Below are 14,394 nucleotides of genomic sequence, written 5' to 3'. Positions count from 1 at the left end.
TTCAAAATAAATGGGGTTACGAATGTTTCTCCCAATGACTGCCCTCAGAAAAAGTGCTATATTGGGTTTAGGAATTGCTAAGAAAATTTCAAGATCCTATCCTGGCACAGCAATGCTTATTAGTACATGGGGTTTTAAAAGAAAATAAAGAAGGAATGAGGAAGATGTAATGGTTAGCACATTGTATATATGTCACATATAGTAAATATAGCTAGACAGGCAAAAACATGTAGCACTGTATATACAAACACCCACCTTATAAGAAGAATGCAACACCTTTTTTCTTTAAGTTATTAATATCATCACAAGGTAAGCATGCCTGAAGCTTTCTTTAGGTGATTTATGGTGACAATAACTATTGCAAAACTATGTTCTAGATTTAACAACAGCCTCATATCATAACACCAGCAAAAAAAGACTGAACATCATTAAGTATTTCATTTGCTATGAATTGTGGAGAACAGACAGATTTCTAAGGAAGAATGATTGCATATGACTGAATGAATTGTCACACATGAATGAACACAGTAAATAGCAGAACTATGAATATCTTTATTTCAATTTACCTTTCAGCTAGTCCACCTTTAGTAAGACTTGAAATGATAATAGGATCAAAGGGCTCCTCAGTACCAGAAATAGTGATCCCAAGAGGTCCTCCGTAGCGCTTGAGCTCGACAGTATAAATAATTGCTCCTGAGCTCTCTTGTTCATCTGCAATACATGCCAAGAGGATGCAATTGGTCTCTTATGAAAGAAGGAATGAAAAGAATAATACATTCAGACAAATGATCAGAAATCACAGTGTGCATCCTAAAAGCTTCATGCGTCAAATACATATCTTAGCCACTTCAATTCTGAAGCCTACACTTGACTTCATGGGCAACAACATCAAATGTCCTTCCCATCCACTGAAGCAAAACCAGGATTTAAAACCTGACACTAGACCCAAGTGAACTTTTACCTTCATGCATTCCCCTACAACAGAGACAACCGCAAGGCAAAAAATATGGTAACATTTATCCTCCAGGTTATTCCCCCCCCCCCCAAGTTCATAAAACAGGTTTTGGTTACCAAGGGGAGAAATCAAGTCTCTGGCGAATACTTTTCTGTGTGAAAATAGTAACAGTCACTTGAACACTTGAAAGTGGGCATTTTTGCTTATCTACTTTTTTTTATTGCTGCTGGGCAGCCATCTGTATGTGCAAAAGAAATGAACATTGCTTATTTGAATTGCTGTGTGGACATCACTTTGATAGTCTGTTTTGTATTGCTTGAAAATGTAAACTTTTGCTTGTCTATGTGTTTGGGGATTATGGGGTTAACATTCGCTAGCTGACCTACCCTGGGGCTCAAATGGGAAGGGCTAAATCATTGAGGATGTGAAGGTCAGCACTTAGGTTGCCTAAAGCCTGTGATCTGGAGGGTGGAGTTTGGTATTAAAATTCCCTGCCCTTCCTAGAGCTTGTGAACTGGAGAGTGAAAGGCCAGAAGAAGCTGGCTATGGTCAACTTTTCATTTTCACAGCAAGTAGGGAGACAACACAGGTCTGATCTGGAGGAAGCTTATGAATGAATGAAGCCTAGTGTAGGTTAGAGACTGTGTACAGATAGGGGGATCACATTTATCTCCTGTTTCGTTTGTTCCTTTGCACCAGTGGTGGGCTCAGCTGCTTTTTCCGTAACATTTTCACGTAAAAACGCTTGACTAAAACCTAACAAATCTATCATTTTAGTAGACATTTATATATGTGTCATTAAAAACTGTTGTGGTCCCGGATTATTCTTGTCACTCCAAATACCTAAAAGCCACAAAGGCTTCAGAGAGACTCAGCGAAGTGGATAGGCTGATTAATAAAGAGGTGGTGCTGTGGGTTAAACCACAGAGCCTAGGACTTGTCGATCAGAAGGTTGGCGGTTCGAATCCCTGCGACGAGGTGAGCTCCCGTTGCTCGGTCCCAGCTCCTGCCAACCTAGCAGTTCGAAAGCACGCCAAAAAGTGCAAGTAGATAAATAGGTACCGCTCAGGCTGGAAGGTAAACGGCGTTTCCCTGTGCTGCTCTGGTTTGCCAGAAGCGGCTTAGTTATGCTGGCCACATGACCCGGAAGCTGTACGCCAGCTCCCTCGGCCAATAAAGCGAGATGAGCGCCGCAACCCCAGAGTCGGCCACGACTGGACCTAATGGTCAGGGGTCCCTTTACCTAATATGTGACTACAGTAGGAATTTATTGTTTTCTCTACACAATATTTCCAGCCTGGCTATTGTGTGTCCCAAAGTTACATCACCGTTACTGGGGAAACCCTTCTCTCTCATCTACTTCCCAAGAAGCCAAGACTTCTGGTTCCAGTCTCTCTTTCCCCTCTTGGTTATTATATGTGTCTTTCAAACTAAGCCTGCTTCCCCCAATATGTGCCTCTAGGCTGGAGGACTGCCTTCTTGCCTTGTCCCCCCCTCCTTTTCCATAGGGGCATGCAGCTTGTTTCTGGGTGCTGGAATGCCAGATCCTAGGAGACGGCACTGCGGAGCAGCAATGGTGGGTGGGTGCATAATCACCCACACACCCCTAATTGCTTACATTATGTTTCTTTTGATTTCATGCAACAGCTTAAAAAATAATAATTTATGACAACAGTTTATGAACTAGCAACTTAATGCAGTATTGTTCTTAACACAAACTGTACAGAAATATTAGTTTTATGACGACTGTAATCTGTCTTTGTACCGCGATTTAAATGGGATAATTTACTAAGCACACATAATAGATGAATTGCATCTAGCAGACCTTAATTGGTAGTCATGTAGTTACACAGAATTCACCCTGTATTATAAAATAAATGTTTTTAATCTATGCAAAGTATTAATTTAGCCACAGAATGAAGACGCTGGCAATTATTAACTGCTTTAATTGACACTAAAATGTACATATCAGGCCTTGTAACTATCAGAAGGCCCTGTACGCCGTTTCTGAGCAAGCATAGATTGGGATGGATCATAATAGTTTTTGGACTGGAAATGAGCAGATACTAAAGGTCAGGGAATCAGGTGACATGGGCGATAATTCATGCTGACTTTGGGTGGTGATGAATTTGCCTTTTAGATAGAAAACCTGATGATAATATGGCAAGTGTTAAATAGCTTCACTTTTTTTTTTGCTTATGACTCTGCTACCTGGGAGCACTAGGATCGTCTTAATTAGTATTTATTAATTTATTATTATTGTTGTTTTGTTGTTATATTATTATTATTATTATTATTATTATTATTATTATTATTATTATTATTTATATACTGCCCTATACATAGGGGGTCTCAGAAGGAAAATACTGATAGGAGTAAAGAATAATTGTGGAAGGGAACCATCTGTTTCCCCAACAAAACTTAAGGCTAAAGAATGCCAAAAGAGATGCTCTTTTCTCTTCCTGTGACTGAGAATCTAATAATTTTTATGTTGCCCAAAAGAAGTGATATTAGAGTGAGTAAAAAAGAGAACAAAATTTGCTCTGAATGTACATTTGTATGATGATTAGGCGTGTCTAATATTGTTGTGGAGGAGGGTATGGACTAGAGTATTAACTGAGTTATGGGGAGGTTTCATGCTTTGCCAGGAATCCCAAAGAAACAGGCTACTAGGAGTACACTCCTGGGCCAAAATCATGTCTGAAATTCTGGGAGGTGGGTGGGGTGACATTTCTGCTTTAAATACAGAAGTGGCACTGAAACAAGCATGAATGACTCTCTGCGGTGAGTTGCTGTGCCATAGTCCTATCATGGGCCAATGACGAATATTCTAATGTTGCATGAATCTTGGAAGTAAGTCATGGAATACAAAAATATCTGTATTGCAATATAGATAGCGCCTTTTCTCTGTATATTTAAAAATAGTATTAAAGAACATCCACTGATTATACAACAGAGATTGCATCTAACACAAATGGTTATAAATGCACATAAATAGGTTTTTAAGCCAGCTCACGATGAATACCAGAGTTATCTTCATCTTTGCGAATCTTGAGCTTTACAAGGTCCTCGCAATGCTGCAGGATTTGAACTGCATCTTCCATGGAACAGTTGTCTAGTCGAATATTATCTATGGCGAGCAATTTATCACCTAGTTCTAATGTTCCAGTTCTGTTAACAAATGGGACACATTACAAAACTGATGACTTGCACATGCAGTCTAGACATCTATTCATGCAAATGATTTTATTTTTTAAAGGATTTTTTTTTAAAAAAGCAGTGGAGATTAAAAAACAACATTACTCCAGTGGAAGGATTTGCTTAATTTAGAAATATGGATCATTTAAAAACTTAGGGAGTGTGAGAGTAATCAACATAACTTTTTTTTGCTGACTTGAAAGCACTCACCTGTGTGCAACACTTCCCTTCTTAATATCTGAAATAACAAGAGGGTCCCCTGGTTTTCGACTAGATGGAGCTGAAATATGTAACACACACACACATATATGCATTTAAATTTAAAATAATTCTTAAAACTACATGTAGCATATGCTAATTAATGTTAATGCTTTTATGTACAATATTTATTATACATGGGTGTTTCCATGCTAGCAAATACTCCTAGTAACGCACATTTGTGGGGTGCAGTTATATGTTAAGCCTTTCGTCCTAAAATATAACTGGTGTGCCTTTTAAATATTGGTGTGGCACAGCTCTCATAGAAACAAAGTTTCATTCAAAACAGAATATTGAGCAATCTTTATGAACTCAGACCCCTCAATTTCTTAAAAATGTATACAATTTGTTTCACTGATCACACCAGAGGTTACCATAAAAGCTTCCTAATTCAGACGAACCTTGGAATTTAATTTTATTATATTAATGGGAGAGAGAAGAGAATATTGCAACAGACCCACATTTCTGGGGTCTCCTTGCCACCTGGGGTTCAGCAGGCCCTGTAATTATAGGTCTTTCAGAAAGTTCTGAAGATGCATCTGTTCTCCTTGCTCTTCCCTTGAAGGATGCTTGTTATATTGCTGGTTTCATCTTGTTTTTGGGTTTTAAAATATTTGGGCTGATTGCTCTCGTATTGTTTAGTACTGGTTTGATTTATTAAATATGCTTTGCTGCATCATATCTTATGCATAAGCCACCTTGAGAGGGCTTTTGCCCTAAAACATGGCCTAAAGTATTTTAAATAAACAAATAAAATAAAATTATTTTTTCAGGCATCATGCTGTGCCAACAGCACAGTAGGGAGGGCATGCAAATGATGTACTCTGTGCCCACATTGAAATAGACCTATGCTGCAATTGCGCTACAATTCATACTGCAAAAGGGTTGACTTTGAAATGGTATCCCTCACATTCTTGCTGCCCCATTCCTCCTATTGAAAGAACATACACCCAGCTTGCTATTTTAAAACATTTCCTGTTCTATCCCATTCTTGCATGCAGGATAGATCAATATCCCAATGGTTTACTCAGAAGTTAAGTCTTACTGCGTCAATGGAATCTGGTAAGAGCACATAGGGTTTCAATGTTTGACAAAAGCAGTTCAGCGATCTAGAGCTGCAGTGCTACAGCCGCATTTACCTGGGAGTAAAGTTCATTTTGGCCACATTCACACCATATACCTCAAGCACTAAGATACCCCTTGAAGCAGTCATGGCTTTCTCCACCCCTCCCTCCCAATAGAAAAATTCAGAGCTGTAGTTTGTTAAGGGTGCTGAGAGTTATTGGAGATCCATATTCCCCTCTTAAAGTTGCAATGACTAGTGTGGTTTAACAATCCATCTCTCTTCATTGGGAACTCTGGAATGGGGAATGGGGGTTTTCTTGAAACTCTCAGAATCTTTAACAAACAGCTCCCAGAGGGCAAAGTGCAACTACTTAAAGTGGTGTAATAGTGTTTTAAATGTATGGTGCAAATGGGGACTTCCGGGTTGGCACCATCGCCGAATGGCGGACTCCCTCCGAGCTCCGGAGGGAGCCTGCTCGGCAGGGGTTGGGTCCTACCGCGCCGGCGTCGCGGGGACCATCAAAAACCATGGGCGCTGAAACCCATGGACATGGTGACTCGGCTGGCACCTTTTGCGCTCCCCCCCGGCCCGCGAAGGAGCCTTTTTAAAGGCTACGGAACGGGTGACGGGGGTGGTGGTGCTTTGAGTCCTCCGCTTCCCCTGCCGAGCGAAGCCGCATGCCATTCGACGGAGAGCGCTGGCTTCTTCTATTGAAAATCTGGACCTAAAAGAATAACCCGTGAGTAATTGGAACCTGGACTAAAAAGGGGGACAAATTTTTAAAAAAATTCGGAGCGAGCGGGGGAGGCGCAAAAAGGAAGTCAGCCCCCCCCTGTTGTAGAGGAGTTAAAGCAAAGGATTTGACATCTAAGATCGAGTGCAACCCTATTTTTACAAAGATATTAATTTCGCGACGGAAAACTATAAGACTGAGCTGGAGGAGAAAAATGGAATTGATTTAAAAGTACCCCCCCCCCGAACCCTGGGAGCGTTTTGTGAGAGCGCCGGGAGAAGACAAAGAGAGGTTTTGACAGCTGTCAAAGAGCTGTCAAAGCAGAAGAACAAAATGAGAACTTTGTTACAAGGACTTTGCCGGTTACATTTGCTATAAATTGGATACAATTTGTTTAAAACAAGGAATAACAAGCTATTTGGACTAATTGGGGTGATCTGGAAGGGAACTGAGTTATTGCAACCCACCTAGAGGAGCCGAGGGATATTACAAGTTGTTGACATGGAATTTGAATAGAACTTTCTATCTCCTGGGAAACTGCAGAAATGGAACACTATTTTGACTACAGAGGCTGACATACTACAGAAGACAATAGACTTATCTATTGGAAAAATGGAAGGGACTTGGCATTATGTTTTGTTCCTGAATAACAGAGCCTCTGCAGCTGAATTTGAAGCTTTTGGAATTAGAACATTTGTGCAGGAAAACAGGGGGGGAAAAAGAAAAGAAAAGAAAAGGAGAGAGACCAACAAGAACAACAAGAATAACAAGAATAACAAGAATTGGATAAAGTTGAAAGAAGGAACATTTGGGACATCCAGTCCTGAAAGGTTTAAAGAAATAAAATTGGAGTTTTTACTCCTAATGTATAAAAATCTGGATGGAAAAAATGGGCCTTTTTGAGACAGACTCCTTCCAAGATTGGACATTCGAAATTAACGATGACTGGTAAAGGACTATGGCTTAAATAAATTGTGGGAGCTCCAGGAAGACATCAGATGTTGATAAATTTTGGGAACGCAACCGGGAAAAGGGGGAGGGAAATCTGGAATCCAAAGGGTGTTAAACTACATTTTATTTCATTATATTTCAATCTGTAATGTATGTTAAAGGGGGGAACGCGCGGAAGGGAACAGGTCGATTTTAGGAGATGGGAAAATATTTTTAAATTGGGTCAATGACAATAAGTCCAAAATTTGGGATAAGAAATTGCTGAATTTATAAGTAAGAATTGGAATACAAGAGGGGGAGGGGAGGGGAAGTCCTGGAAAGATGTTATGGAAAACAAGATTTTAAATTTGGATGTTTTGTTTTTGTTTTTTTTTTTTGGTTGTAATTGGAAACGTTTAATAAATATTATTTTTTAAAAAATAAATAAATAAATGTATGGTGCAAATGTTGCCTAAATGTAGTGGAACTTATTTCTGAATAAACATGGCTGAACCCGAACTTTAAAAGACTCTTACTTCTTTCCTAATACTGTCAGAAAGATGGCTTTATACTTGTGATGTGATAAAAGTATCATGCCCTTTTAAACAGAATCTTAAGAAGAAGAAGAGTTTGGATTTGATATCCCGCCTTTCACTCCCTTTAAGGAGTCTCAAAGTGGCTAACATTCTCCTTTCCCTTCCACCCCTGAAACAAACACTCTGTGAGGTGAGTGGGGCTGAGAGACTTCAGAGAAGTGTGACTGACCCAAGGTCACCCAGCAGCTGCATGTGGAGGAGCGGAGACGCGAACCCGGTTACCCAGGATTACGAGTCTACCGCTCTTAACCACTACACCACACTGGCTCTTAAGCTACATCAACCTACATGTAATGAATATGATCTTGCAAATACAGATATGAGAAATGTTAAATCCTTGCAAAGACCCATTTGAGTCTATCCTCATGGCTGATATGAAGAACAGAAGCTACCTTTCCCATGAGATATAGAGTGCAGTATATGTCTACTTGTAGGAAACTATTATTTTGATATTTCATCAGCTCATATATCTTTCTGGACATTTTTCAATGCCCTTTTTTCAAAGTATTTGCGATGATAAAGTAGTTCGCGTTATAAAAATTGATCTCATAAAAATCTATACTGCATTTCTCAGTTTAAAAATCAATTGAGATGGCAAACAAATTAAACTTAACTGGAATTCCTTATACCTTTTAAAGGATGCTTCCCTAAGTATTCTTTGTTAAAAAACAGCAACTCAGTTTTAAATATAATGGTGGTATGTATAGCACATTCTGTATTATATTGAGTACAAATAACTTCAGGGTTGCTTTTTTGTTTGTTTATTGTTTAATGAAAACCTGCATCCAAAACAGATTACTATTCCGTACTCTGCTGAAATTATAAATGGTAACATTGTTTTTAATTTCAGTGTATACAGTGCTTTTTTTCAGGGGGCACTCAAGCGTACGGAGTATGACACCTCTTCCTTTTTTTGTTAAAACGAATTATACTTACTGTAACAACTTTGTGGTGAATACTGGCACCTATTTTTCTAGAAAAAGCACTGAGTGACTACTTGATAGTAGATCTATGGCTCAAACTTCAACCTCCTCCAAAAAGGACTCCTTCCCACACAATGGAGTATAATGGTACTCCATTGAGCCCAGGAGCAATTGCACAAGAAAAAACATGCTACTCTCTTTATCTGGTACTTATCTGTGTTATGAAACCCTCAAACCATAATGATGGAATCTGTCAGACTGCAAATTCTGAAGAGGATCAGTCATCCCATCTTATCCACCTGAATTGGGTAAGTTAACAACTACCCTACTCTAAACCGCATAGGCTCACAAAGTAAGTGTCAAATGAATAATTTCAGGATCTCTATAACCCATGCCGAGCACATTTCAGCAGTATGATTTTAAAACTTTAAACAAGAAAAATTCTAGAATAAAGGAAAGTAAGGATGGAATAACAATCTTCCAATCTTCTCAAAGTTTTAACAGAAAGCAAGAAATTAATTTAATACTGAATTTTAAGGGGGGATATAAAGACTCAGAAGTAAAACAGATAGTGAATTTAAAATAGAAACCTTTATTTGCCAAGCTAATCTCATCTCAGCTGGGCAAAATGAGTACAAATTCAGATAAAGATTTTTTTTTTCCAGGAACCACAACATACAGATGAGCATTTTTTTTAAAAAAAAGTATATAGCAGTCAAATAGAAGAATCTTCTTGTTCTTTCTCCCATTGTTCTGTATTTTTATCTATATTAATATCCTGTGTCTACAACTCTTTCTCCTGACAGACATAAGCCTGTAATTTCCTTCAAATTTCATTCCTATCTAAAAACCTCTTTCAGCTATAATTATCACTGAAGCTTCAGAGAATCTAATTTATACTAAATAAGTGATTTGGTTATGGGGTCTAGCTTGAACTTTTGGCTAATTTTAATTTGCTGGGTGGTCAAAAGCTCTGAAAGAGCAAAATGAAGTACAAAATACATCTGCAATAATTTTGTTAGCAAACATTATATATTATCAGGATCATATATTTTAAAAACATGACAAAAGTCTACTTTTACTTACAGCTTATGGTGATGCCAAGCTCTACGTTATGCTTCTTTGGTAGTTTTACATGAAAAGTGCCACTACTTGGTATAACAGATTCTGTAATTAAAAGTGGTTTTTTTCATTTATACCATATGCTGGGCTGAATCACATTCATTGCATTTTCATCATTCACACATTAACCATTAATTAAAAATAATAGATAATATTGAGTCAAGGAAGCAAAGTAATTGTGGCTCATTTTAACGTTCACAATTTAAAATTTCGCTGTGTATGCTGCATACTGCCCCTTCTTAAAGTGAAGGACCTAAAAGCAGAAACAGGATCCTGAACATACAATAAAGCCGGTATCACAAGTGTGTGTGTGTGTGTGTGTGTGTGTGTGTGTGTGAGAGAGAGAGAGAGAGAGAGAGAGCAATCAATTATAAAACTGTAGCAATGACTTAAGGATGTCTTGTAGACATCTACCAGTAAATAGGAACAGAATTCCTCCCAGCGAAAGCACATTTGACCATGCACAGTTCCCCATAGGGTCAATAGAGCCCTCCTCCCTTCCACTTTCCACTGTACATTCATCTCAGAGCATTTCCTGTGATCTAGAACTGGAGGCTACTTCCTGCCTCTCCATCAATTTTCCAACCCAGCCCTTCAAAGTAAATTCTGGGCCAGGCCCCAGGTTGAGGACTCAGAGCTTAATGGGGAAACAGGAAGTGTACCAGCTTCCTGTTTCAGCAACTAGAGCAGCCTTTCTCAACCTGTGATGTTGTTGAACTACAACTCCCATCACTCCTAGCTAGCAAGGCCAGAGCTCAGGGATGATGGGAGTTGTAGTCGCACAACATCTGGGGACCCACAGGTTGAGAACCACTGAACTAGAGGCTGCACTGTGGTGTGCAAGTACAAAGAGGAAGGAGGGAGGGAGGGAAGAATAATTCAATTAATCCTATGACAATCCCTCCACACTCACACGTGTAACTCTGGGAGGGATTGTACCTAAGAATTCCAAGTCTCTTTTCAGTCAGTGGGAGTTTCCTCATGAGAGCAGGTGTCATATGGGGATTAAGAGCAGGCCCCAAGCTTTGAAATGCACACCTTAGTTTAATCGCGTCAGGGTACAAAATTTGTATCTTTCTTTCCAAATTACACATTACGTCCAAATTTTCAGCAACATACTGTGTCCCTAGCGCTTCTGTTTTGCACAACCGGCAGGTAACCATTTCCCCAAAGTCTGGTGCATTCTGTCTTTGAGCAATCAGTAGGAAAAAAACTGGCATGTACGAAAATATGTGAGAAAGAGAAGATTGATTTCACAACTTAAATAATAGAATGCTTGTCATTTCTGCCTGAGTTTTGAAATATTCAGTATGAATTAAAGATTGCAGAAAGAGATGGAGGTTGTATATGCATGTGTGATAGCAGCTTCAGATTCAAAAGTGAAGGGTTGAGCTTGCATTCAAGTAAGAGAAAATACTTGATTATTCGTACCTGCAACATCAAATTCTATTTCCAAAGTGACCTTGCTGGTGATAGATGAGTCTCTAAGAAGCTGATTAGCTTCATCAAATGTGCTGTCTTCTGTCGGGATCCCATTTATAGCTAGTACTCTGTCTCCTATTTGTAGGGTGCCACACCTTGACACAAAAGAGAACAAATGAGCATTCAGACACAGGGGAGATCAAAGCCAAAATAAATGCACTTTTCCGTAGAAGGCTAATAGAACAAACCCAACTTTCTCAATATTGTACGTCTAAATTTATTCTCATGATTTTATTATGAGCACATTTGAAATGTACCAGTTAAGAAATTAATAATCCAAAACTCTGGTGTTTTAAAGATTTGATCTCAGCTAAAACTAAGCAGAGATAGATGTACTTTCTGCCAATTTAGAATAAAAAATATCAAGGTCTTTGAACTAAGATTTAGAATTCCATTAGGAAAAAAATCTCTAATTAACATAGCTCCCAGTTGCCTGTCGGAAGTAATCGTCTAGATAAAGGCACCATTGCTTTTTGTTCTTCTCATACCTTATCAAGATTTTTTAAAAAAATCCCTTATTGTCAGTACAGGAAATTCACTAGGTACCACCAATTTTCTATAATTTGTCTGAAACCTGAAAATAACTAGGCCAAAGCATCCAGAGATAAGTTCTCCGCAGTAAAAGGTAAAGGTACCCCTGCCCGTACGGGCCAGTCGTGTCCGACTCTAGGGTTGTGTGCTCATCTCGCTCTATAGGCCGGGAGCCGGCGCCATCCGAAGACACTTCCGGGTCACGTGGCCAGCGTGATGAAGCTGCAGCTGGCGAGCCAGCACCAGCGCAGCACACAGAAACACCATTTACCTTCCCGCTATAAAGCGGTACCTATTTATCTACTTGCACTTAGGGGTGCTTTCGAACTGCTAGGTGGGCAGGAGCTGGGACCGAACGACGAGAGCTCACTCCGCCGTGGGGATTCGAACCGCTGACCATACAATCAGCAAGTCCTAGGCTCTGAGGTTTTACCCACAGCGCCACCCCCTTATTGTCAGGACAGGAAATTCATTAGGTACAACCATTTTTCTATAATTTGCCTAAAACCTGAAAATAACTAGGCCAAAGCATACAGAGATAAGTTCTCAGCAATAAAAGTTAGGAGCAGTCATTTCAAAGCAGCTCACCTTTCTGCTGGACTGTCAGCCTCAATATAGGAGATCAGAGGTGGAGATGACAAGGTCTCAGTAGCAAACACACTGCCCTGGAGCTGTATTCCAAATCCGACAATGGGGTCAGCTGTCAGCACTACTTCTGTAGTTTCTGTGTGGACAACCTGCCCAGCCAGGCCAACAGTGCTAGAAGCTAGTGACACTGTAAAACACATCAATGGCATTTAGAAAGACGCAACACAAATTAAAACAATTTCTGACACAAAGCCCATCAATATATCAAGTACATCAAAGTGCATCGAAGTACCGTATTTTTTGCTCTATAAGACTCACTTTTTCCCTCCTAAAAAGTAAGGGGAAATGTGTGTGCATCTTATGGAGCGAATGCAGGCTGCGCAGCTACCCCGGAAGCCAGAACAGCAAGAGTGATCCCTCTTGCTGTTCTGGCTTCTGAGATTCAGAATCCCCCCCCCCCCTTGTTTTCCTCCTCCAAAAACTAGGTGCGTCTTATAGAGCGAAAAATACAGTACATCAAAGAGCCAGCTGCACTGGCTCCGGGTGGAGTACAGGGTCAGATTTAAGGTGCTGGTTTTGACCTTTAAAGCCCTTCACGGCCTAGGACCCTCGTACCTATGAGACCGCCTCTCCCGGTATGCCCCACAGAGAGCCTCAAGGTCCATAAATAGCAACACCCTAGTGGTCCCGGGCCCTAAGGAAGTTAGATTGGCTTCAACCATAGCCAGGGCCTTTTCAACATGGGCTCCGGCCTGGTGGAACGCTCTGCCTCATGAGACCAGGGCCCTGCAGGATCTGATTTATTTCCTCAGGGCCTGTAAGACAGGGTTGTTCCGCCTGGCCTTTGGCTTGGAGCCAATTTGATTCCCTCCCCCTCTTTCTTTTTTCTTTTCCTTTCTCCTCCTGCAATGAGGCTACATTTTAATATTTTAATGTTTCAATATTTTAATGTTGTACTTTAATCTTGTTTTTAAGTTGTATTCATTCAACTTGTTTTTATTATTGCTTGTTAGCTGCCCTGAGCCCGGCCTTGGCTGGGGAGGGCGGGTTATAAATAAAAATCATCATCATCATCATCATCATCATCATCATCATCTATAAATGATTTCTATCTCAAAAACTATTTTTTTTAGGATCAACACAGTGAGCAATATTTAAATATATTTTTTCCATACTGCTTAACTGATACTGGTGACAATCAAAGTTTAATCTAGTTATTCACTGAACGATGCATTTCTTCTGTAATCAAAGAAATAACTGCTATGTAATGGACCATCTGGAATTGTTGCCAAATGACGATACGGTTTATTTAAAAACCGTTTTACTTCATACACAGGCACAAAGAGCAGGGCAGAAGGCACTTTGATCTAGCTGGGGCGTCTATCAGTGGAGTAAGAAGGAAGGTAGTCCACAACAGACCTTGGGAAATGAGCATATATCAACTGAATTTTGAACATTCTCCAGTCATTATGCATAATCCCCAACAGACCTGGGGGAATCTTGACTGCATTTCGTACATTCTCTGGACAATATGCACATTCTGTAGTCAGTATGCACAGTCCTCAAGAAACACTTTTTTTCTATTTCCTTTACAAAAGTGTGCACAAACACACCCACCACCCTGGGCTGCTTCTGGCTTGTGTACAATTCCCATGAGGATTATGTGCACATTCTCCATGAGACCTGGTGAATGTGCACAGTGGCTGGTTGTTATGCACATTAACCACACAACTTACATTCCCCTTAATAGATAGACACTAATGTTTGCCCAATACACAAAGTATGAAGAACATACTTTAAACATTAAAAACTAAGAGTTTTAAAAATAATAATAAAGGAAAACAAACAAGCCAAAACAAGTGTAATAAACAGAATGACAGTATGGGGTATCTTTAAGTTTTATGGCTGTATGTTTGAAAAAAGCTGCATAAGTAATGCAGCCACTGCAAACTTCTGTTAATAAAATGTTTATGGTTCCCTACACCACCAGAGTTTATTGCCAGGCGTTTGGG

The 14,394-nt window shown here is 39.8% G+C and overlaps 1 protein-coding gene across 19 annotated transcripts in view; it reads right to left on the bottom strand.

Moving 5' to 3' along the window:
• Positions 1-14,394, bottom strand: part of GRIP1 (glutamate receptor interacting protein 1) — a 333,686-nt gene that overhangs the window by 17,388 nt on the left and 301,904 nt on the right. For 9 of the 19 annotated variants that reach the window (XM_083699037.1, XM_083699042.1, XM_083699045.1 and 6 more), the window contains 6 exons: positions 12,383-12,569; positions 11,213-11,358; positions 9,746-9,826; positions 4,364-4,433; positions 3,981-4,126; positions 567-711 (listed from right to left, as the gene is read on the bottom strand). In XM_083699037.1, the coding sequence (XP_083555163.1) occupies positions 567-711; positions 3,981-4,126; positions 4,364-4,433; positions 9,746-9,826; positions 11,213-11,358; positions 12,383-12,569 (775 nt within the window). Of the gene's footprint in view, positions 1-566; positions 745-3,971; positions 4,127-4,363; positions 4,434-9,745; positions 9,827-11,212; positions 11,359-12,382; positions 12,570-14,394 lie in introns of all 19 variants that reach the window. The other 10 variants (XM_083699032.1, XM_083699033.1, XM_083699046.1 and 7 more) reach the window with 3 other exon arrangements.

This window comes from Podarcis gaigeae (genome assembly GCF_964106915.1).
Source record: "Podarcis gaigeae genome assembly, chromosome: 10".
In the NCBI taxonomy this organism is placed as follows: Eukaryota; Metazoa; Chordata; class Lepidosauria; order Squamata; family Lacertidae; genus Podarcis; species Podarcis gaigeae.
This window is presented reverse-complemented; position numbering and strand designations above follow the sequence as displayed.